The following is a 23,707-nucleotide window of genomic DNA, read 5'->3' on the forward strand; positions in this document are numbered from 1 at the left end:
GGTGGAGAAGGGTGGAAATGAATAAGAAACCATACAGGGGAAAATGCGGCCGTGTTTAGTTGTCAAGGTCTTGTCTTTTTTGTCTCAGTCACAATATATGAAAAGTGAGGGGATGAAGAGCGTTTTCTCTGACCTTCAGGCAGTTGAGGAAGTTGGAGGTAGGAGGTAGTGAGAGGTCCAGCTCTCTCTTCTGGCACTGCTGGAAGAATCGGTTCAGGTGGGGGTCCTGGCACAGAGAGAATCAGCAGTTAGCATCTGCTGGAAGAATTAGTGGACTGGCTCCTTTTTAAGTAGCAGTTAATCCTAAAATGTGAACTTCAGTCAGCATTTTATTGAGTGATTCAGTCTCAAACAATTCAGGTATTGTTTACAGTGTGATTTAGCCACCAGCTCATTATTATTATACTTTTTCTCTAAAGTTCTTGCTTATTTATTTACTGACTTGTATAATCGATTTCTATTCAATCCTGCCGTCCAAGGATAGTCATCATTAAGTTTTTAATTTTTTATTGCTGTGCTGATGATCATACTTCTTCATTGATTCTATAATTTTATGTTTCTTTCTTTCTTTTCACGTTGCACTACATGCTGCAAAACCAACTGTCGAACTTGAACCTAACCTTGAACGAACTTGTCTGTCAAAACCACTTTAAGTGCCTTTTATAAATCAATGTCATTGTCTTTTAGAAAGTACTGCAAGGGAAACTCAAACCACCCACCAGCCAATTAAGAGTTTGCTGCTGCAGCACTCCAAACATCCTCTACAGAAACTATCCATTTCCTTCTTTCATGTACCACACTACATAAGAGGAAGTCACCACTCTAACCATCCACTAATGCTGATTGTGCATCTTGGCTTCACAATGCATTTGTTTAAAAACTTTTGCATGTTGCTTGATTTGTTCAGAGATGTCTAATGGTCATTTTAGGTCCATGTTACAGTTCCTTGTAAGCAGCCTCTGTAAATTGTACATTTTACAAATACAGTAAACAGTAACTAATAGAGACTATTTCTTTGACGCCTGTCGAGAAAGTCCCCAGACTCCCTTAAATGCTCAGTGATGTTCTTACCTGAGTGTATACTGTGGAGACGACATTGGTGGACACTTTGAAGATAGCTTTTCCTCCATCGACCCATTTCACATCTGCTCCATTCTTTAGAAAGAAAAGAGGACAGCATGCTCAATATTCTTCTTCTCTCAGAAATTCATGTTTTCATTGTTCAGCAGTATTTTGACTATTTCTACACCCTGTGCCCGTCTCTCCCCCTCTTTCCTTCCTCCCTCTCACCTTGGTGTTGCTGGCTTCCTTGATGCCCAGGTATCCAGGCGGCAGGTTACAGGAGACAGAGATGCTAAAATCTTGAGATGAGAGGCGACCTTCTTTGAGGAGAGGCAGCCAAGAATACCCAACTAAAAAGGCACACATAAATACAAAAACACAAAAGTGCTGAATGGTGGACAAAATAACCTGCTGCAATATAAATTTACTGTAAGTTCCTGATCTACCACCAACTCACCTGGGGTCTCCAGGGTCTCTTTCCTCTTGGCATTCGTCTTGGCGTTGATGTCACAGGTGACGTGGTAAAAGGAGAAAAGAAGGTGGTGCTTTTCATGAAGTTGAGTAGGGAGCTCAATCTTCGCCTGGGGACACAATAGCATGAAATATATTATATTATCAGTGATCTGCTGAAGCTTAAATCAGACCATGTTCTAATGACATCTATGTGACGACTCGTCATATCCTTTACCTCATCGTAGAAGTCGGGGTTCTGGGAGTGATGCAGAACTGTTGAGCAGGCTGCTGTGGTGAAGACTGGACCTCCCGGCTTGCCATAGATGCACTAGAAAAAAAAGGCCAGTTTCTCATGATGGACGAAGTTTAACTGGAGAAAACTGAGTCATATAAAAGCCAATAAATGTCTCATCAGCATATTATTTGGATGGCGTTTTACCTTTAAAGGTTTGGCAACTTCTTCGTCCGAGCTGCGGAACTCCACATAGACTGCAAGGTTACGAGCCTGCGAACAAGAGCGCCATTGTAACATTCACGATTGTCAGCACGCAACATGTGAATACACTGAATAATTAAAGTATATGAAGTATGTAAAAAACAAGAGGCACTCTGTAAACAGCTGCACAGTCAGTGATTTTGGATCGTTAGGCTCCTCATAAACTGTGCTTTTGTTGTTAAAACTCCCGGGGTATACCTTGGCGAAGCTCTTCTGACTGTCGTATTTGAGGTGTTTTGGGTAGACATAGATGTGGTTCCTGTAGACGCGGTGTGGCTGCGTGAACTTGGTGGAGTCCTGGACAAACTCCTCCACCTCCACAGTGGGCTGGTGTTTGCTCAGATCTTCAAAGGGCTTCACCGGTATATAAGAGGATGTCACACAGTCTGAAAGCACAGAAAAGAGAGCGTGTGAGCAGAAGGGCAGATCTGAGAAGTAGAAGGAAGGAGAAGGTATTGCCTAAAAAGTAGACATACTAGGATGCTCCAATGGAATGTAGTCGACTGCAATGTCCAGCGTCCCAGGAATAGTCTGCAGTTTGCTGGTCTTCTCAGCCCTGCACATGTAAAAATTTGAATAACATGTTGTTATAAATGTTTATCTTGCCTTGGAGAAGATGTGACCTACTTTACAGGTAAAGCCTTACCTCCTGTACTCAGTTACTAGCTTAATCAGGTCATCTGTGGAGATCTTGTTGCTCTCCTGTTTAAAGAGAGGCGAGAAACGTGACTCTCTGTCCAGGGCCCCGTGGTTGTCTTTAAACACCGACCTGTAATAGATAGAAAGAGGTTAGATCCTGAGACGACAACATGTTAGAAATATTTTAATATCTTTAGATGACTTGGCACTGACCTGACGGACCAGGCGAACGGCATACGGTACTTTCCCAGTTTGCTGCAGAACTGTTTGTTGGATTTCAAAATCTTCTGAACAGTCTGTACAAGCAGACGGACAGAAGGACATGTTAGAGGACACCTCAGTGGGATGTGATCAGCCCTAAAGTCAAGTTGACTGTGACAGACTAAATCAGAGCTTATTTAATACAGTAACTCTGGCAGCAGGTTGAATGCCTGGTGATACACTTAACCATGTGGAGCAGTGCCAGCAGGGAAGCCAGGAAATGCGTTGGATAGGATTTCGGAAAAACCTAATTTCGAAACTATCCGATTGGACTGGCATTCGGTGATGAAGATAAACTCCAGCCTTACAGGAAAGCGATTTTGTAAATGTCACGCATTAAACTGTTTAAGTCGATTAAGCCATTTCCCTTGCAATAAATGCCAGACGAGCGTGTTTCATGAGCCCTTCTCCGGCTTGTTTCAAGAGATAAGACAAGGGTTTCTGTGCTGTCGGTTAATGAAAGCAAATAGTAAAGCACTGAAAATGCAAAATATCAGATAAACTTATTGACCTTGCTGGAGTCTGTATTCTTGGTGTAAGGTTCTGTCCCACAAGCAATATTTCCCATCAGCACCTTCTCCACTCTTGCCACCATCACTATGTCCGTGTGGGGGTTGGTTACAGAGAAGATGGCCTGCGAGGAAAAACATATATTAGAGTCATTCAACATGTAAATTCAGAGTAAGGGATTGAAGGAGACTGTAGGAGTTACATCCTTATACCTGTTTGGGAAAGCACAGCCAGTGATCCATGTCCAGGCTGAGGTAACAGTCTCCTGGCTTCTTCTCAGCAGGAGAGCACAGGCCATTCTCCTGAACTCCGACCCCCGTCCCCGGGCCACCTGTCCCGTTAGTGCAGCCGCCGAGCATCTGACGCACAGCCTCTTGGTTCAGGTCCACGTGGAAATCTGCGGACACTTTTCTCCCTTCTCGTACATCCAGCAGAGCGAGCGACACGAAGAAGGGCTCGATCTGGTGGAGCAGATTCAGATCAGTCAGTAACTCAAGAAGCACTTCCTTGTTATATTACATTATCGTACCTCGAGAGATTTGAGGCCATTACCATTTACTTCACAGAGACATACTGATGCTAAAGTTAACTTTGAAACATTTTTGAGCAACCGTCCTCACATTAGTGACCGGTCCAGTTTCACTCTCGTTGATGCAGCCCTGCAGCATGAGGTTTAGCGATCGGCAGGTGATCATGAACCTTCTGCCCAGCTTCTCATCAAATGGACGCACTGCTGCGTTCTCAACCGATGAATGCTCGGCCTTTGGGCTCCTCAGAACCTGAAGTTGGAGGAACAGTTTGTTACTTGGAGACATGCTTTATTTCAACTTACCATGGATGAATCATTGCATGGTGTCTACAGGTATCAAACATTTAAATCTAATGTTCTTTACAACCTTTTCAACAACACTTTCCACCAAATTAAAGACTTAAATCATTGCAAGCAAGTATAAATGTATGCAGTATGTTCTATATGTGGTCCTGTGCAGAGGTAAGATTTATGTAGGAATATGGTGATTAGAGTGAGTTAGGTTAATCTACATTTTGCCACCAGGTAAGCACAAGTATAAAATAAAAAGAAAGTATTAGTTTCAGTGGTTTACAGATTTGATGAATGCAATTAATGTTGTAGCAGTTAAGACCGGACAAATTCAAATTTACGACTATTAAACAACTTTTAAGGCCTAATATTTATCAAAATTAAATTTAAGACGTTTTCAGAAGAACCTGCAGACACCCTGACGTGAGGAGAACTAAGAGATTTTTACGATTAAGATCGGAATTAAAACTGCAGCATCAAGTACAAAGTACAAGTCATGTCAAAATATGTATAAATAAAAAACAATGAACACATGTAGATGTGCAGCCAACATTCATTATACTTACAGGAGTATCAGGGTCCAGCGAGAACAGATTCAACCTCTCTTCTCTCCTGGCAGAGCGAATTCCTTCATCCGTCTCCGAGATATACTGATACGGAAGAGATGGCAAGAGAGATGGAAAGACACAGTCAAGAGCAAAAATTCTTAATATGAATTATAATATCAAGAAAAACAGAAACACTCTCTGTTTTTGCTTTTTCAGTGTGCACTGTATCTCTGAGGCCTATCAAAACATGGAAAATGCCACTGAGTGACATCACTGGGGCCAATTTATCAAATTACATGCAGCTTCCTCTGGAGCCACGAAAGTCTTTAAACTACTTTTTTCACATGTGCAGTCCTACTCCCTAAGACCTGTAAACACTCTTTGATGTGTAAAATTGGTGGAGTTGCCCTTTAAATAGACACTGACTGGTGTGCTACACATGCATCAACGATTTATTATGATAATGGTAACTGTAATGCAGTAGCAGCAGAGCTATATTATTGTTTGAAAATAAAGATAAGATAATAAAGTTTCAGCATAACCCACTTTTGCTAGCTCTGGATTGATGCCGTTCTCTGTCGTAGTATCTTCATTCTCCTGCAAACAGCTGTCGCTCAACGACAGGTCAAACACATCTGGAGAGGGAACAAACACAGTCAGGACTCCTGAGAGTGACTCAAAGTGTATGGGAAAGTTTATCTAAGCAGTCAAATTCACCCCGCAGGTTAAAGGCCATATGACATTTTCTAAAATAGGTTCAGTAGTACACTAAATACACACCAACCAGAGCCAGTGGACATATATCCATCTGAGGATAAAATATGACTCTATTTGTGGTATTTTATGGATAATAAGGCAGGCAGGCAGCCTTCTGCAGAAATATAACCTTCATGTGCCTGGAGCCGTTCTTCCCAAAGGCCATACTGAACAAAATGGCTCATTAATGGTAGGTCACCACACGCTCGCAGCCTGATTTAGAGGCATGCTAACAGACCGCAGAGCCATGACGGCTGAGGCTATTACATCATTCCTCCACTTTTCACTGGGCCAAGTCTCAGCGCTCTGTCAGGGTGCCTTATGTTGCAGGCTGCAGTCCCAATGCCCAAGCTCTCACAGAGCTGGCACATACGGTGGAGTTTGATTTCTTTTGCTTGCATGTGAAGTTTTTTTTTTAACAACAAAGTATGATGTATTAAACAAAGGTGGAGTCAAGGTTGGTGTCAAGCTTCATTTCCTGATGATTGTGTTATGGATTGAACACCAGCCCAGCAGAAATTCCCCGTTAAGGTTGTGGCAAGATGGCAGATATTTAGAGTAAGTCAGACAGAGAGGAAAAGGTTACATTTTTGCTGACACTGAGTATAAAATCATTCCTCTCTTAAGGGCACCATGATTTATACATGTGTTGGAATTATGCTAAAATGTCTCTCCTTAAATACCCCATCTTGCTCTTTCCAACTGTTTTTCACTTCCCTCACTCTGCATCCGTCGTACTGTAGGTAAACTTTGTGCATCCCCGAATACAAAACAGATCTCACCCTGCCGATGGTCGGTGAGGTCCAGGCTCTTGCGGTCGGGAGCCGGACCATCATGGGGACTGATCTGTAAGATGCGGGTCAACGTGCTAATCCACTCCTCCATGTCCTGCTCGCTCTCCGCGGCCAGCACGAAGTACGTGACCTCGTTCATCTTCAGCTCAAAGGCGTGTTTCCTCAGACGGTTATTCTACAGGGGGATGGATGGAAGGATGGATAGGATGATGTGGTTACACGATAAAACCAGAGCTTGGTTCGGCGTTTGGAAAATTTGACTTCCTCATACAGTACACACACTGTCTTTAAAGATGCTGTACGTAGAATCATAAACTTAGCCTTGTGTAGCTTGGTTTCTGGATGTCTAATGGATACAGGAACCACAAAGCTGGATGTGGGTACTTGTAAACAGAAGTCCTATGCAAGTTTTTATATATGTTTAATTGACAATTACGAAGGTAGACACAAGACCGCATATGCAGACAATCAAATTCCTGAGGATGAAAACACAATGAAGCTAAAAGCTCATCTCCATTGTGGTTTTTGTGAGGAAGAGGAAGCTTCAACTCCCAAACCCACATACAGTACATTAAGCAATTACTGTAAGTCAAGCTAGACAAATGTATCTTTAAGCTGCATGCAGGGACTTAAAAACGACATCCATGAGGTTTGTCAGTCAAAAAAAACCAAAAGGTTAAATTCTCCACTTAGATGGAACACAATAACATCTTGACCTGGGCTTGTAGTGTCATCCTGCCCTACATTTCTCATGCCACAAGCCACATTTTACTGCACTACAACTATAAAACGCAATGTCTCCTCATAAAAGATAATACTTGCTCAGTTCAAGTTAAATGTCAGGGTTTTTTTTACTTTAACCTGCTATTCAGTTTTATAGAGGGATGATCAGCTAGAGGTATTTGTGAAGGAAAGCTCACAGTAGACAGTGAATATATGAGGCAGTAGAAGTTTCTAGATGTTTTGGTCTTTTTTCTTTGCTCCTTTTTGCACCCAGCACCTTCTTGTTTAGTGGTAGTCTGGATTAGTCTATTAACACAAGTCTATATATCTTTAATGTAGTGAATACTGTATTGTAATCATATATGAATGCGTTATATCGCACCTGTACGACACCAGTGCACGAGTCGAGGAAGATGCATCCTTTGGGTTCCTTGGAGATCTTCTCGTCTTTGTAGAAGTTCATGATGTAGGAGTTATCTGTCAGCTGGGTGAGCTGAAAATATCTCCTCTTGAAAGACTGCACGGACAGAAAGAGGTTTGGATATATTAACGTGGTTAAAGGACAAAGTCAAAGGCAACTAACTATTTGGGAATATACAACGTCATGGTTTGGGTTTTTTTGGCTTGGTGATTTCTTGCTTTATTTTGTACTATATCTACTTGATATAGTACAAGCAGATATAAGCTTTGTTTATCTGTATCAAAGCTAGCTTTTTTGCTCCTTTACCAGCCTGCCTCTGTCTGTGTCTTACAACCCTAATACCAAATAAGTTGGGGCGCTGCGTAAAACATAAATAAAAAAGATAATTTGCTGATCGTTTCTGACATACGTGTCATGATGTACTCAATTGAAAACAGTACAAAGACAATATATTTAATGTTTTACTTCATCAACTTGATTTTTGTAAATATATGCTTATTCTGAATTTGATGCCATCAAAACGTTTCAAACAAGTTGGGACAGGGGCAACAACAGGGTTGGTTTGGATTTGGGATTGTTTCATCAGATATTTTTGGAATAAACAGAACAGTATTAACAAATAATGCTACAAACAATAATGTAGATTGTACTCCACCCTTACATACTCATAAGAGAGAGCGAAGTCAAACATTTCAGCTCAAAACAGGAGGACAGATAAAGTGTGTTTGTGTGTGCATGAAAAGGGACAGCGTCAGACATTTCCTCACCCGCACAGTGATGCTATTGTTGACGGTGCTGTTAAAATTCCCTTTGTAGAGCCAGCCTGACCGAAACACACCGATCCCTCCCCCTCCTCCTCCACCACCGCCGCCTCCCCCTCCTCCTTTGGACGACGACAGGGAGGTGGTATCCTGTGAAACACAAATATGGTCACTTATAGATACATTAGCTTTCCATTCATCCCTCTGCCCGAGAGGAGCACATGATCAATAGTGAAAAGGAGACATGCCAAGACCCTTCTATCTCAGGATGGCCATTTGTCAGTCAGATTATGTTCATAAACAATGTCCTACTGCCGTCAAATGAGCTAACTGCTCTCGCAAAGTATATTCTAACAGCTTTAAGGCTGCAGTAAACTAATTTAAACATGAGACTCAGGATGTATCCAGTATGTAATGCATTCATTCTAACAGCATTTGTCAAGAAGATGGTCATTACCGACCTCATCCTTGTCCATGTCCTCATAGTCGATCTCAAAAGAGTGAGATGGCAGCTTCTCTGCCTTATACAGTTTCCTATAAAGGAATGGGTGAAAGAAGAGGAGACACATGAGGAACTCTCATAATGAAATATATTGATGGAAAGAGAAAATGATTTCAGGAATTTAATTAATCCACTCTAGTGCAAATGACTGTGGGTGGCTGACTCGGCTCCATCGTTCTCTGTCAGGAGTCAACAATAGGTAGTCCTCGCTCGATGCCGCTCCACTGATTTCACAGGCTGACCCGTCTTTGTGTGTGAGAGACGGGATTGAAATGCCTTTGTGTGTGTGCTGTGAGCTGCAGACAGCGAGGCTGCAGTCTGTGGAGGGAAACACTGGAGCCACCCTCGGCTAAAAGTCACACAGTTGTAAAAAAGCTGGCTGAAAAAATCTCTTAAGGGGACTATGTTTAGAAGATTTCTGGTGATTGCGGGCTGGCTGCTGACAAAGGAATGCTAATACTGGCGTGCACGGATGAAGATCGCTTCACTCAATCACAGTGGTGACAGCCACACATATACAATAGCTGTAGATTCCCATTGTACTATTGTTTCCTTGGCGTGTTTCACCGGTAAGCCTGCAGTTTATGGTTGGTTGGCTTGTTAGCCATCTAAACAAACAATAGAGCAGTCGTCTGTGCCTCTGCAGCTCCAAATACACAACATTAGTTGGTATGATTATGCTCTAACTGGTGTTTATGCTGCATCTTACTTTGTAGTTCATCTTGGTCGTCAGTTCAGAGGTTATGTGAACTGACTGTAAGAATACAGTGGTGACCCATGGGACAGAGAAGGGACATTCCTGTGGCTGAGAGCAGTGACTGTAGGGCTGCTCTGGATCAGTCTCACGGGGACGGACACAACTCCCTTTGACTGACTGACAGCCTCATTTAAATAAACGACTGACTGACTGACTGAATGGGTGCCTGACATTTATAAACAGGCACTGACAGTTAACATTTGTTAAGAGTGCAGTGTCCTCAGTCTTCTACTCTTACTTCTTTTTCACTCAGCACCAGCCACCATCTTGTTTTTGTTCATGACCTCCCACCTCTGTGTGATGGTTTGTTCAGCCTACCAATAACAAAGCATCAGTCCACAAGTCCTTTTCAATGGAGGCCGGCAATATGAAGCTACAAACTGAGCCCGGCACTTGACGCTACAAATCAGGGTTATGCTGGCCTCAACTTTCAGAGGCAACTTTGCCACAATGTAGCTTGCCATATCCTCGAAGTTTGGGGCTAACTCTGGGTCTGTGTTTTTATGTGGCAAAAGAGATCCAGCCTGTCTTTACACAAGACACAACAATAACACTCAACAATCAACTATCTTTCTTCAAAATGGCTTACTGTACCTGTTGTGTTTACAAACAGGAACCAAATAATCCTGCATTGTATGCCTTTAAGGTTGAATAAATGTTTTTAACACTTTCAGAAATGCACTTATCTGTTTTCTTGCCAAGTGTTAGATGAGAAGGTTGATACCAGTCTCATGTTTGTAGGCTAAAGATGAAGCTGCAGACAGGAGACGGTTAGCTAAGCTTAGCACAAAGACTGGAAAGAGAGGGAAACAGCTAGCCTGGCTCTGTCCGAAGGTAACAAAATCCAACTACCAGCACCTCCAAAGTTCACTAATTGACAAGTTATGTATAGTTTTTTTCTAACTGGAACAAAAATCAAAGTGTATAAATGACAAGTCATTTTACCTGGCTATGCCTGTTTACCCCTGCTTCCAGTCTTTATGCTAAGCTAAGCTAAGCATCTCCTGGCTGTTGCTTTACATATTGCGTACACATGTGGTATCAATCATTTCATCAAACTCTCTGCAAGAAAGTGAAGTGTATCCCCCAAAATGATTAACTATTCCTTTAAATCTCATACAGCAGACACAGTGGGCAGGGTGCTAGAGTAAAGTCATGGTGTATTACCTGGGCAGCAGGCGGTAGTCTCCAGCGTAGTCGTCATACTTGAACTGGACCACATTTAGCTCAGAGTTGTAATACTTACAGGCCTGCCGGAGAGGAAGGAGATTAAGAATGAATTGAATGTGATTAAATATTAACTTATAAAATGATGGCCTCTCCAGGAAAAATGGACCTGGGGCTGCTGGAAAGTCTGCAGACAATGAAGACGGCTACACTACAGTGAGAGCAGAGTCAGACCTCAGATCTCCTGAGGCCAGTTACTGATGTGCAGGCTGGGATTCATCATCAGATTATTTAAATTATAGAAAGGAACTGAATTAAGAGTCTGTCCCAGAGGAATCTGCAAATAAAGATATCTTAACATCTTAATAGATCACTTGTCTGTCTCAGGGATTGAAATAGTGCTCTCACAGGGCGTGCACTAGTACTATTGTACGTATACAAGTCACAAAGACTGGAAGGCAGCTTCACATCCTCTGTCTGCTTGTTGAATGCCGAGTCGCTCTTCTCTTTAATCCATTTGTTTAGAAAGATTGTGATCTTTTGTTAACGTCACTAGTCATAAACAGTCCAAACATATTATCAGCTACAACATCAACCTCAGACAGGACAGCACACACACACAAATAGAGTCAGACACACACGCAAGTCTCCAGTGAGCTGTGACAGTACTGTCTGGGGAGTTTCCGTCCACTCAGATATTATTTCTCCACTGAGCCCTTGAGCAAGTCGATCTGAAATGAGCCCTGATGGCCCTAGCCTCCACATACAAAAACACACACACATGGTCCAATACACATCAGGATATCAACACACATCTGGTTTATTTTACAGACACGGTGAAACCGCAGCACCAGTATCAGGATGTCCTATTTTAAGAACAGCCTAAACTGACTAACTTAACCACCACCAACTGAAACCCTTCTTGTTCCAAACCACAGTAGCTTCAGTTAAGTCCTACACACACACACACACACACACACACACACACACACACACACACACACACAAAACCTCACCTGTCTGACCAGCAGACATTCAGCCTGTTGCTCTGCCCCCTCTGGAACAGTTGACTTGAGAGTCCGATTCTCCTGAGGCACAGTGGATACCTGCAGGGATAAAAGCACCAAGAAGGGAGTGTTAACATGGTGATGTGGGAAAGAATCGAAAGAAAAAAATGACACAGAGATTAAACTCGACTTGAATATATGAGTTTAAAGGAGACATATTCTGCTCATTTTCAGGTTCATTAATCCTCGCGTGCTTAACTCTTTGTCACTGTTGTCTCTCAGCTCATTATTATTATTATTACTAAGAGAGTCTGGAATCTGGATAAGTGTGAAGGACTGAGTGACCATGTCAATGCACAAATTAAACAGACTTATGAGACAGAATCATAAATATCTCCCACACATGGACAGAACATAGATTTTTTACACATGTTTCATAGTTTGGGTGAGCTATCTCGGCCCACTCACATAAAAATAATAACTTACGCATACATTACTGAGAAAAACCATTAGCCATCAGAGGAAAAGGAGCAGATGAGCTACTTTGCAAAGCATATGTCATACTTACCAAGTGTGGGTGTTGTTTTATTGATCTAAACACAAGATGTGTGAAGATCTGGGCGGCTCACCCCTCTGCTAAAAAATCCCCTCGAGGAAACTGATGAACTGATTTAAGTGGAAATCTGCGTGCCCGGTGGTGGACAAAATTGTATAGTGATAGCAAGGTTCTTCGGGAACCAATGTAAATGCTGATGGTTTCATTATTCTATATCCATCACAGTGCGCAATCAACATTTACTTCAAAATGATATGTTGAGGCAGAAAACTTGTCTATTGCCAGTTAAAACAAATCATCCAAAGGCTTGTATATGCGACAGAGGGAGATGGGGAGGGTTACATTTTCACGTCACGTTACAATCTGCTCACATATGTCCAATAAAAAAGTGATTAATGCATGTGAATTGCTACAAATGGCTACACAGAACCCCCGAAAACAAGTGGAAAAACATAACATGGTATCGGTTTGATGGGTAACAAAATGATGTGAATCATATGTGAAGGCCTCCACTGCTGCCAGATCTTAACCCAGCTGTCAAGTCAGTTTTTATTGTTATATCCCAATATCATAAATCACAAGCTTCCGGGACGGGCAGACATGCGAGCTGAACATCTCAGACAGATTTCGGGCTGACATGTCAGACAGCTCTCTGCACCACCATCATCAAAACGCCAAATGAAAGCCTCTGGACAGCTTGCCAAAGTCTATGAATGGAGAACAATGGAGTCATTTGAGGGTTTGGAGAGTAAATATTCTTCACCACAGTCTCATTTTGTAAACTATTTACAAATAAGACATTCTTTACCAAAAACATGCATCCTCCAAATGTGTCTTTCTTGGAAGACATTCTTAAACAACCCATACCAAAAAAGATTAATTTCTCATGTTTATGATTCCTTTGGTTTGAATTGTAGTTATTCCACTGATCACTTCCAAATGTAGTGGTATCAGTTATAGAAAAAACACGTACTATTCAAGATGTAGTGCTGATAGAGAGACAATTTCAAATATTACACAGGCTTTGTTGTGCTTGGTCTAAGATTTTGCATTTAGGAAATCAGCACATATGCACATGTTTTGGAAATGTGCAAAGATACAAAGATTTTGGAGTGAAGTGAAAGATGAAGTGGCTTAACAGGACATGACAAAGAGCTATCACCTCTTCAGTGTATTTTGGCCGCTAACCACAAAGCCAAATTGAGTGGATGTTGATGAAGGTTCTCAGTCATCCAGTTCATGGTAATTGGACGTGCTATATCGTAGGTAGGTTTCCTGAAGACGTTTCACCTCTCATTCAAGGGGCTTCTTCAGTTCTAACTAACTGGATGGGGAGTTGCAGGCTTTAAACCCTGTGTGGGGTGGAAACATGTCCAGTTGCCTACAATAAAGCACTTAGAATTAAACTGAGTGAAATACTCTTATACAGTATATAGCAGGAAAGGCTATTCTCAAATTCTGGACTTGTAAGAACACCCCTGATGGCTGGTATAAAGTTATACTGAGAATTCTCCATCTGGAAAAGCTGACCTACACTCTTCATGACAATGTCGAGAGATTTATTAAGATATGGCAACCAGACGAGGGAATTTCTTTTGGATGCATGGTGTTCATCCCCAGAACGAACTTTATGCCAAAGGAGTGATTAAGCTGTTCTGGAGACTCACAGGGGCCCAACACGTTATTAAAAAACTTCAAGTTATTTTAGTTCCTTTAATATGTTGCCCATCTGTGTATTATAAAGCAGATAATTAACAAAACGTATGCTGCTCACCACATTGCCAGTTAAACCACTGATTAGCCACGATAGCAACACGGCTCCAGGGAAGGCAATGTCCGTCTGTCAATCATTCGACCACTTTGTCAAGACTGAAATGTCTACTGGATGGATTGCATTGAAATTTTGTACAGATATTCTTGCTCCCCTGGAGGATATACCCTCATCACTTTTGTTAAAAACTTGGCTTTATGATGAAACGCAAGCAAAAACGGTATTCCCATCATCCACAGCGCTACTCTGTGTTTATTTAGCAAATGCCAAAATGCTTACATGCTAAACTAGGATGATGAACGTGGGAAACATTCTGCCTGCTTAGTATTAGCATGCTAACATTGTCATAGTGAGCTTCTTAGCATGTTGATGTTTGCATTTAGCTTGAAGCTTTGCGATGACTGAGTACAGCCACACAGAGCTGTTAGCACGGCTCTAGACTCCCTTTGTCAAGCCATGTTGCTCATATTAACACCTCATGAGCTGGATAGGAGAGAACATGCAAAACGTCATATATTGATGTAATATTCATTTATTCCTTCTGCTGGAAATGATTTCAGGCCAGCTTTACTGCAGTAAAGATGAATAATTCAACTCTGATCTCTTAATAAGTATTCCCTCTCTTAGTAGTGGTTAGACCTACAACTAATAACCTAACCTATGAGTCACGCAGCTCTAATTATATAAATTATAGTTTATGATCCATGAAACAGCAAATCAACATTCAGTCTTTGAGGTGCACATTCATATTCAAAAAGAAATATTTGTGCAAGTGTCCAGAATGAGATGAAAACAAGTCAGCATTAAAGATCTTTGTGCACGAACAGAGACGGACTTTGATTTATACAACCCAATCAGCTGGCTCGAGCACTGCGCTCACTAACCAACTGGCAGCGGAGCAGATCTAGTAAATGCCTTTTGTGCATTAGCGATACTCTGCCAAGCCGCTTTCGCTTGCAATTATGGAAATTGACTGTAGGCTGTGGAGACAAAGAAAATCAGAGGAGGCTGTGTTGTAAGCCAGACAGAGCTGGGAACCAGCAGAGTCATGCATTAAAGCTGCAACTCCAGGGGTCCACAAGCAAACGTTTCCCTTTACCACAACGAGCCAATTAGGTCATCTTAATGTGCGGTGGATCTGCATCTGCAGAAACGTATTAGCACAGTAATGAAAGCACTAATGAACAAAGAGCTAAGAGGAGCCGGAGAGAATACTTTGTTGACTGTAATGAAAAGACCGCAATGCTGAACATGCATGATTAGTGTGAGTAAGGGTGTCAGGCAGGAGTGGAGAAAAGATGTCAGCTGTTGCCTTTTAAACAACAAGGTATTGTTGTCAAATTAAGAACTGACAACTGCGCCCTGTCCAAATCACTCTATATTTACGATATAGTGCACTATGTTTACTGTCGACCATTCTACTTGAGAGAATGTGAAATGTATATACAATATAGTGCCTTAAAAGGTACCATATTATGCTGATTTTAGGTTAACGTGCTTTAATGTTAAAAAAAACACAATATTTTTCTTATTCTGTCCATTGCTGCAACACCTCTATCCAACCTCTGGGCTTTCTGGGAGGGGGGGGCCTTAAAGAGACAGTCTGCTCTAATTGGTCAGCTCTCACAGACCTGAGCATGTACCGTCCACAACAACGGCTGTGTTGGGGGCGTGGCTGAGGGCAGGGACTGTACAGTTGTGACATCACAACCTTCCTTACTGCTTGTTTAAAGGCACAGTTTCTGAACACAGGCTATGTGCATTTATTAGTGAATTGATTGTTTTGATAGTTCCACAGTCTTTATATAGCAATTAGACCTGCTTTATAATAAAAAGGACATTGAAATCTCACTTTCTACAATATGCAAAAAGTTCCCACAATGGAACAAAAGAGTCATGTACATGGCATGGAGTAGAAGCCCAGCTTAGCCTCTGTAATACGCTCTACCGTGACCAATGTGTGTCAGATGTGGAGGGAATCGTGTAGATGTGTGATTAATCGGTTCCTTATCAGGTCTGCAGATAAGCTATCGGGCTAAGTCAAACCCAGAATCTCTGATCCTGATAAAAGACATCATGTTTTTCTCTCAAAGTGTGCAAACACTCAAAACACTCTTTGCAACTAAACTGTTGAAGTTTTAATCCACTACATTTTGTTCGTGCATAACTTTTGGTCAAACAGTCCAAATCATCTGAACATGCGTTAAAATGTATTATATTCTTTAATTAAAATGAGTTGTGTTATATTTATCTATTTCTAGCCATCAATGGTAAGAATGCTGCTTTCTCTTGATTCACCTCATTATAAACCAAATATATGGATTTATTTTTACTGTTGGTCAGCCAAAATAAGGTAGTTCATCACACCATGTCACAAATTGTTGTAGTTGCCCTGAAGACACTAAAAATGTAATCTCAACGTCCTCATTTCGAGCCTGTGTATAAACCTTTGTTGCATTCATCCCATTTTCTCTTTCTCGTTTTCTTTCAGCCATCTACTGCACACTGTCTTATAAAGGCAAAAAAATGCCTGGAAAAATAGGCTTATTTAAAAACACTGTACTTCAAGCCAGCCGCTGTTGCAATGAATCAAAACCAACTAATGAATAACTCAATAATGAATGTACCCTTGATGTGTTTGTCTGAGAACCAGGATTCAGTTTTTAGCCAAGAACCTTCTTGTTCTTCCTCTGACTGCATTAGCCACTGAACCATCAAGCCATCACAAACACACACACACACACACACACACACACACACACACACACACACACACACACACTGACACACACACACTTACCGAGAAATCATTGTCAGGGAACAGGAGCAGGTCTCTGAGAGGGTCTTCCTTCAACTCGTCCCCCAGTTCAGAGATGACTGTCTCATAGTCGAGGGGATCGATCAGCTTCGGCTTCTCTTGCTGCAAATTGACACAACAGAGAGACATTTGATCAGGATTCATTTCTTTGTTTGACTATCAAACCTCAATATGATACCAAACGATAAGATACAGGAAGATAAGTGTCAGATATTACCCGACAAGCAACTTTTGACTTTAGACCATATTTTTATTTGGAAAATGTCTTAATTTCACACATTTATAGTGAACAGTTGGTCATATTTTGTTACATTTGTTAAATTGGAAACAGCCAACTTTTCTCCCTTTAGCATTTCCAAGTGGTATTATTGTTGGTGCCGCTGTCACACAGACAACTGGGTTGCTTTCCCATTCCCAACTCATACAGGACAACATGTGGTTTTATTTATTCATTTTGTCTATAATGCAGACTAAAGTGACTAACTGGCATCTGCACTGTAATTTAGGTATCTCATTGGCACATTGAAGATTTTAAAAATTATACAAAACCCTTCTGAAAGCTATTTCGATTTCTATTACCATATTTACCAAAACTGAAAAAAGTCTCAGTGTTCATGACCATGAACCATATCATTCCTATGGTATCAGGTTTTTATTAAAAGCAGTACCCATGACAGACACAGTCGTGATCATTTCCTGTGTTTTGCCATGACATCATTAGGACCTAATAGAATCGAAGAGGAAGTAACACCACAGCTGAAGCTGAAGTGAGGCTCTGACACACCAACAGACACAGAACAATACAGTTCAAACTAACTGAGACTAAAAAGAGAAACATTAAATATGTCGTGTGAGTCATTTAACCGGACACACAACATTATGCAGGTGGATTTTCCATTCAGCATATGACAACGTCGACAAGCAACCAGACCTACATGTGCTGATACTTTATCACCTCAAAAATGAAAACACCACATAAAAGAGCTCAACAGCAGCTTCGACATGTTCTCACACACTCCCCCAAACCCCATTTTACACCCTCAGTGTATAAACCACCAAACAAGAATTCATAAAATGATGATGCATTCCACAAAACTATCCACTACACATTAACTTTCTCTTGTCTCGAAGAGGTTTAACACTATGCTAAAGGATTATGTAACTGGTCAATGAGTCACACATAAGAAAACGGCATTTTAACACGTGTTTTACAGACGGAGCCCAACGGTAAATTACGTCTGTCATTCAGAGAGCAGCAGCAACAGCAGCAGTGAAGCGAGAGCTGGAGCAGGCTGTGGTGAGGCAGGCGGAGGAAGTAATGATCTCTGGTTTGGTTGACACCCATACAGTGCAGACCGGAGCCTTTAACACTGCACAGCTAACTGAACAGTCAGAACAGGCCTCTTGGCACACAACCAAGAGAAAGCACAGAGGAGGAAAAGCAGTAATGTAACTCAGATGAAGGTGATGTATGTTTCAGGGCAGCAGTTACCACCCATACTGTATGCTGTTAATATATACCCCCTATGCAGTGTTATAAATTAGTCGGCTGAGTTACACTGTTAGCATGATTTATACACAGTCCAGACCTGTAATATACCCGCAGTTCATCTAGAATGCCACTCTCAAGTTCGTTGTTCCTACCCGTTTCTTACGTACTGTCTCTCAAGGCTGTGGCAAATTTTCTCGAATAATCGATTACTTGTTTGGCCTATAATATGTCAGAAAATGGTGGCAAAAGTCGGTGTTTACCAAAGCCCGAGATTACGTCCTCAAACGAAAAATATTCAGTCTACGGTCATGGAAAGGTGAAGGAAACAGAAAATATTTGCATTTAAGTATATGGATTAAGAGAATTCCGAGTTTTTGTTCCTAAAAAATTACTCAACAAGAAGAATTCATCATCAAAACATTTGCTGAATAATATTATAGTTGACAACTAAGCCATTAATTGACAAATCATTGCGGCTCTGCTGGCTTTTTCAATAAAAGAATGCATTGCTGGAATTGATCATAATACTGGATTTAATCTTTTAAATCAGTTATATTAATTAGACACAGATGTGAGGAGTCTCTGCTGCACACTGCTTTATATCACTGTAAAAATAAATATCTTTGATATTTTGTACTGCGTAGCAGTCTGAAGGCGTCAACTGGGGTTCTGAGAAAACATGCTGGGCATGTTTTATTAGATTTCCTAACATCGTATAGCCAAACATTAAAGCGACATTATGTGGAACTTGGTATTTTGTGAGTTGGTCAGTTTCTGAGTGCAACACCACTGTTGTAACTACAAATCACAGGTCTGTAAGCCTGACACATTGTGTCAGGCTTAATGTAGGTGCTGACTACAAACATAACTCATTACATCATAACAATAATAAGTGTTGAAAACTTGTATGTTGAAGTAAACATGTAGGTAACGCTGTGATCCTACCCTCTCACTGAAGTTAGAAAGAAACAAGTGATGGGGAGGCGGAGTGGCTGAGACAGAGACACCATTCACCGTATTACAAGACACTGAACCATCAACATGAATTTGAAGCTGTTATTTTAAGGTAAAAAAGTGACATAATGTTGCTTTAATCGATTAATATACTCCACAGATCACTATTGATTAAATCGATAATAATCAGTAGTTGTAGTGTTTTGGGAGACTGACCATGAGCAGATAAATGGCATGACATTCAAACAGATAAATGCCGTGAGAAAACCAACAGGCAGGCAGTTACGGTATATCAAGCCTGAGGTTTTCGTAAGTGCACTGTGACTCCACACTGACCTCTGTGACATCAGAGTAAACATTTAAGGGGAAAGTTTGGCTTTTCCCCTCACGAGCTGCCAGACGGAGTAATGAAGCATTAGCTCTGCCAGGTGTGCATCATCACCGCACACACACACATACACACACAAACCATTTAATGTCACCTTCAAAGTACTCTCTTCTCTCTTCCTGTCACTGAGCCTGACTCAATGTAGTGTAACAAACAAATCTTCCAAAGAAGAGGAAATGAAACGCACAGATATCATAAAACACTAATTAAAGTATAATAGTCATAGACTGTGATCTGTAATCATGACAGCTGTATAGATCACAATTATGACTGTGACTGACAGCATATAAGCATACGTAAGTCACTGACAGTAAACTATAGACATGTGAGAGTCGATACATACTATTAAGGAGTGTAATGCAGCGTGAAGAAGACCTGAAGTTGTAACTATTAGCAGAGACAGAAAGAAAATACCTACAATACTCAGGCGGTTGAAATCCGATCGCACTCGTTTGCTCTTTAGTCTCTTCCTGAAGGTGATTTTGCTCCTGAAGCTCATTGTGAGCAGAATCAACTGTATACAGCGTTTGACTAAAAAAGCAGCTGAACTTGTACTATCTGAAGAGAAAGAAAAGGCTATAGATAACTTAAAGGTGAGCTAAACAATTCGCACATCGCGGGGCATGTGCTCTATCAGAAGCAGAACTAACACTGAGGGTGGGTTTATGAGTGTGTGTCAGCACACGTGGATGTAGAGGAAGTTGATGTTTGATGTCCAACACACACACACACACACACACACACACACACACACACACACACACACACACACACAGACAGACTTAACCACACGCACAGAAAAACCCCGGCAAACTAGAAACAAACCAACCCAGCCCTACACATTCTACACATCATACTCTCAATGTCTTTTACTTTCTGACAGTTTAGTAAACACTGTTGTCTGTACTGAACAAATTAATGGTACAGACTATCAATATTTTACACACAGACACAACAAGGGAGCCCTCTCTACAGTTGAGCACTATCGTGTACTCACACACACTCTAAGTGAAACTCTCAGCATCTTATCTTCTTTTATAGCACACCATCAGCAGACACACACACAAACACATGAACTAGCATGCAAACCATCAACTTCCTGTTCTATAGCTACTGTCCTCCACCTCGTCCTCCACCTGCTCTTCCTTCATGACACTGCCTGCAAAACAGACATTTTACAACACATATGCAAAATAAAAACAGAGGTTTTCACTGATACGTGAAATAAAAGAAAACATAACACAACATAAATATCTTATCTCATCATCTTTGTATCTGTGTTTATCTGCACGCACAGACATTCACTTCCCCCAGATGAAACCTCATAGCAGAACAGAGATCAGAGAAGAGGAAACAACTCCTGATGATACAACAAACCAGTATACCTGCTGTTGACTCTTCAAATATGGTGCCACCATCAGGCAATTTTTGGGAGCACTGATGGCTTAAATGGCACCGACAAATCAATGTACTGTGTCATTCTGCATTAAAAGCGTCAATTTAGCTATATCCCAAAGGAAAACATACATATTGTATCCCCTTACCTCTCCTGGTCAAAACATGCAGATAGTTTTTTGTTATAGTAGCCTCGTCACACTCTCCTGTTGTTGTGGTACATGCTGTATTATGTGGAGAGTACCTAAAGTATATGGGAAAGACTTGGTTGATTTTAATTGTAATTTTTCGATGCTATGACCTCCACAAATAAAATCTCTGATCAAACAAATCCAGAGCTATGTGCATGACTAGATACCACAAGAGCAGAATGAGAAAATGCGTTTTGTTTTATTTCTATAAATTGCTTGTACTGAGCCTTTGACGCATATGTGCTTAATTCGATGTGGAGAAGTAGACATTTGGCGGTAATTCATACAAATCTGAGGCTGCTCATTGTTCTTCACGCTCTGCTGTTGTGGTACATATTGTATTATATGGAGCTTGTGTCAGTTTGGCAGTTGGTTTTGGTGAAGTACTGCAAAGTCACAGCCAATTTTGCGGTTAAAGTGCAAAAACGGTTTCCCAAGCAATGTCAATTACAAATGTGTGAAATGCAAAGGATTGATTTCTGTCTCATTTTGTGCAACCATCTTGTTATTTTATAACATTTACGATTCAGAAGAAATGACACTACGGTATGTTCAAGAGAGGGTGAAACAACAACCAGGAGAAGGCATTCCTAAGTAAAGCATTAATCTTAATCTGCTGTATGTTTTCCTTATTAATAACCATTACTAAGTCTTTGATGTTGTGCATGTGAAACAGTGAATCATAATTACGCTCTCAGCGCTGCACTCCTTCAAGCCTATTTAACGTCAGCAGCAACCTCCTCTTCTTTCACTCTTTTGCTCCCTCCCTCTCTCCATCCATCCTCTGTTCTGCACCAGCTGCCTCAGCTGGCTCCATCCCTCCAGTCCTCCCTCTCATCCCCTCCTATCGCTTCCTCATGTCATCAAACATCCTCAGCAGTGCACTCCTTTATTTCTTCATGCTTTGATTCTCTCTCTGTCTCTTCCCTGCTCCCCTTGTTCTCACCCCTATTAAACATCCCTTTTAACGTGTCCCTCTCTCTGTTTTCTGTCCCTCCCTCCCTCCATCCTAGCAGGGGTGAGATCGAGTGGGTGTTGATGTTGGTAAACTACAGCTGTGTGGAGGGCACTAGACTGGTGGCTTTCCTCCAGCATAGCTGTGAACAAGAAAGTGAGACAGAGGAAGAGGAGTGGGGAGTTCTGAGTTAGAAAGAAGAAAAGAAAAAAAAAAGAGACGCATCATGAATCTAAGTTTGGAAATGATTAAGACAAAGATGGAGAGAAATCACGGGGTTCACCTCTTTGCACATGATGCACACAAGCTGGTCTGTGTCATTCTCAAGCACTGATATAAGGGCTTATCATTCTGCTTAGGGAAAGATGCGAGGAAAGTGTGACCAAGACAGAGAGAGGAGGAGTGTGGAAGAAGAGAACAAGTGTGAAAGATTGATAGGGAGGAAGACAGAGAGAGAGAGAGAGAGAGACAGAAGGGGGGAGAGAGAGGGGGACAGAGACAGCTGAGACAGCAGAGAGGAGAAGAAACCAGACATAAGCCATCTGCTTTACATCATTAGAGCAATACAGGCTTTGGGAAAAGACACAGTGGGACTATCGGGGATTCATACTCCTAAGAAAACTTGCTCCTCTGACGAAGACCAGTGTTCTCTCCTCAATTTGACATGTTGAGTAAGCTTTTTCAAACTTTCTCGCCTTCTTCCAAAACTAACACACTACACTGTTTTTGTGGTGGCCGTCCACTTAACACGTCTATTCCAGTCTGTCTACACAGCTGTTTAAAGGTGATCCTACAAACCATAAGCAGCCCTCATACCACAGTGAATAGACAAATAATGTCCAAAAATCCCACTTCTTGTCAACAACCAATTACATAACCAATAAACTCAAGAGGTCAACACTAAAGAGGATTGACAGTGTCCAAAGCGAGGCTGGAGGATTTGCATTCTCTCCCTGACCACAGTGTCAGTGACAGGGTGACAGAGGGACAGACAGAGGGTCAAGCTTGGAGGCAGAGCTGGAGGGAGGTACAGGAGGGAGTACTGCATGTCTGACAGCAAGGGGACAACGACTTACAGTAAGATGTAAGTGTGAGACCCTATCACAGTATGTGTATATTCTTGTTGATGTTAGTATGTTGATTTGTTGTGCTTCTTTTTGATTGTCTATTATAAAAAATATTTATTAGGGCTGTCACTGCTAACTTCTCAAGAAATTTCCTGATCATAGTTAGGAGATGTCATTATGATATAAATAGTGGGGGCTTCAATTTTGGTAACATTCATATCATCAAAATAGACCTTTGGAGTTCCCCAGGGCTCCATACTTTGACCTTCACCATTCTCCATTCCCGTGGTACGGCTTGATGATATCATACACAAGTTTCACTTTTATGCAGATGACACACAGCTGTACTTTTTCACTTGATTTTCCTTTTATCCAGAAACCTGACTCCCTGCATGAGTTTCCCATGGAATTATAGTCTATTTCACAAGTCATTATGTAACCTA

At 41.3% G+C, this 23,707-nt stretch overlaps 1 protein-coding gene across 1 annotated transcript in view; it reads right to left on the bottom strand.

Moving 5' to 3' along the window:
- The window catches only part of dock10 (dedicator of cytokinesis 10), a 40,739-nt gene extending 20,584 nt beyond the window's left edge, over positions 1 to 20,155 (bottom strand). The window contains exons 1-23 of the mRNA XM_073494892.1: positions 20,075 to 20,155; positions 16,805 to 16,924; positions 11,687 to 11,776; positions 10,671 to 10,753; positions 8,706 to 8,778; positions 8,251 to 8,394; positions 7,445 to 7,579; positions 6,328 to 6,514; positions 5,336 to 5,424; positions 4,808 to 4,891; positions 4,042 to 4,200; positions 3,634 to 3,882; positions 3,423 to 3,545; positions 2,864 to 2,946; positions 2,658 to 2,780; positions 2,488 to 2,567; positions 2,210 to 2,397; positions 1,955 to 2,020; positions 1,751 to 1,843; positions 1,520 to 1,643; positions 1,291 to 1,412; positions 1,072 to 1,155; positions 134 to 226 (exon numbers count right to left, since the gene is read on the bottom strand). Coding sequence (XP_073350993.1) covers positions 134 to 226; positions 1,072 to 1,155; positions 1,291 to 1,412; positions 1,520 to 1,643; positions 1,751 to 1,843; positions 1,955 to 2,020; positions 2,210 to 2,397; positions 2,488 to 2,567; positions 2,658 to 2,780; positions 2,864 to 2,946; positions 3,423 to 3,545; positions 3,634 to 3,882; positions 4,042 to 4,200; positions 4,808 to 4,891; positions 5,336 to 5,424; positions 6,328 to 6,514; positions 7,445 to 7,579; positions 8,251 to 8,394; positions 8,706 to 8,778; positions 10,671 to 10,753; positions 11,687 to 11,776; positions 16,805 to 16,924; positions 20,075 to 20,155 — 2,673 coding nt within the window. The remainder of the gene's footprint in view (positions 1 to 133; positions 227 to 1,071; positions 1,156 to 1,290; positions 1,413 to 1,519; positions 1,644 to 1,750; positions 1,844 to 1,954; positions 2,021 to 2,209; positions 2,398 to 2,487; positions 2,568 to 2,657; positions 2,781 to 2,863; positions 2,947 to 3,422; positions 3,546 to 3,633; positions 3,883 to 4,041; positions 4,201 to 4,807; positions 4,892 to 5,335; positions 5,425 to 6,327; positions 6,515 to 7,444; positions 7,580 to 8,250; positions 8,395 to 8,705; positions 8,779 to 10,670; positions 10,754 to 11,686; positions 11,777 to 16,804; positions 16,925 to 20,074) is intronic.
- Positions 20,156 to 23,707: the final 3,552 nt, after the last annotated feature.

The sequence above is a fragment of the Pagrus major genome, chromosome 2 (assembly GCF_040436345.1).
Source record: "Pagrus major chromosome 2, Pma_NU_1.0".
Classification (NCBI taxonomy): domain Eukaryota; kingdom Metazoa; phylum Chordata; class Actinopteri; order Spariformes; family Sparidae; genus Pagrus; species Pagrus major.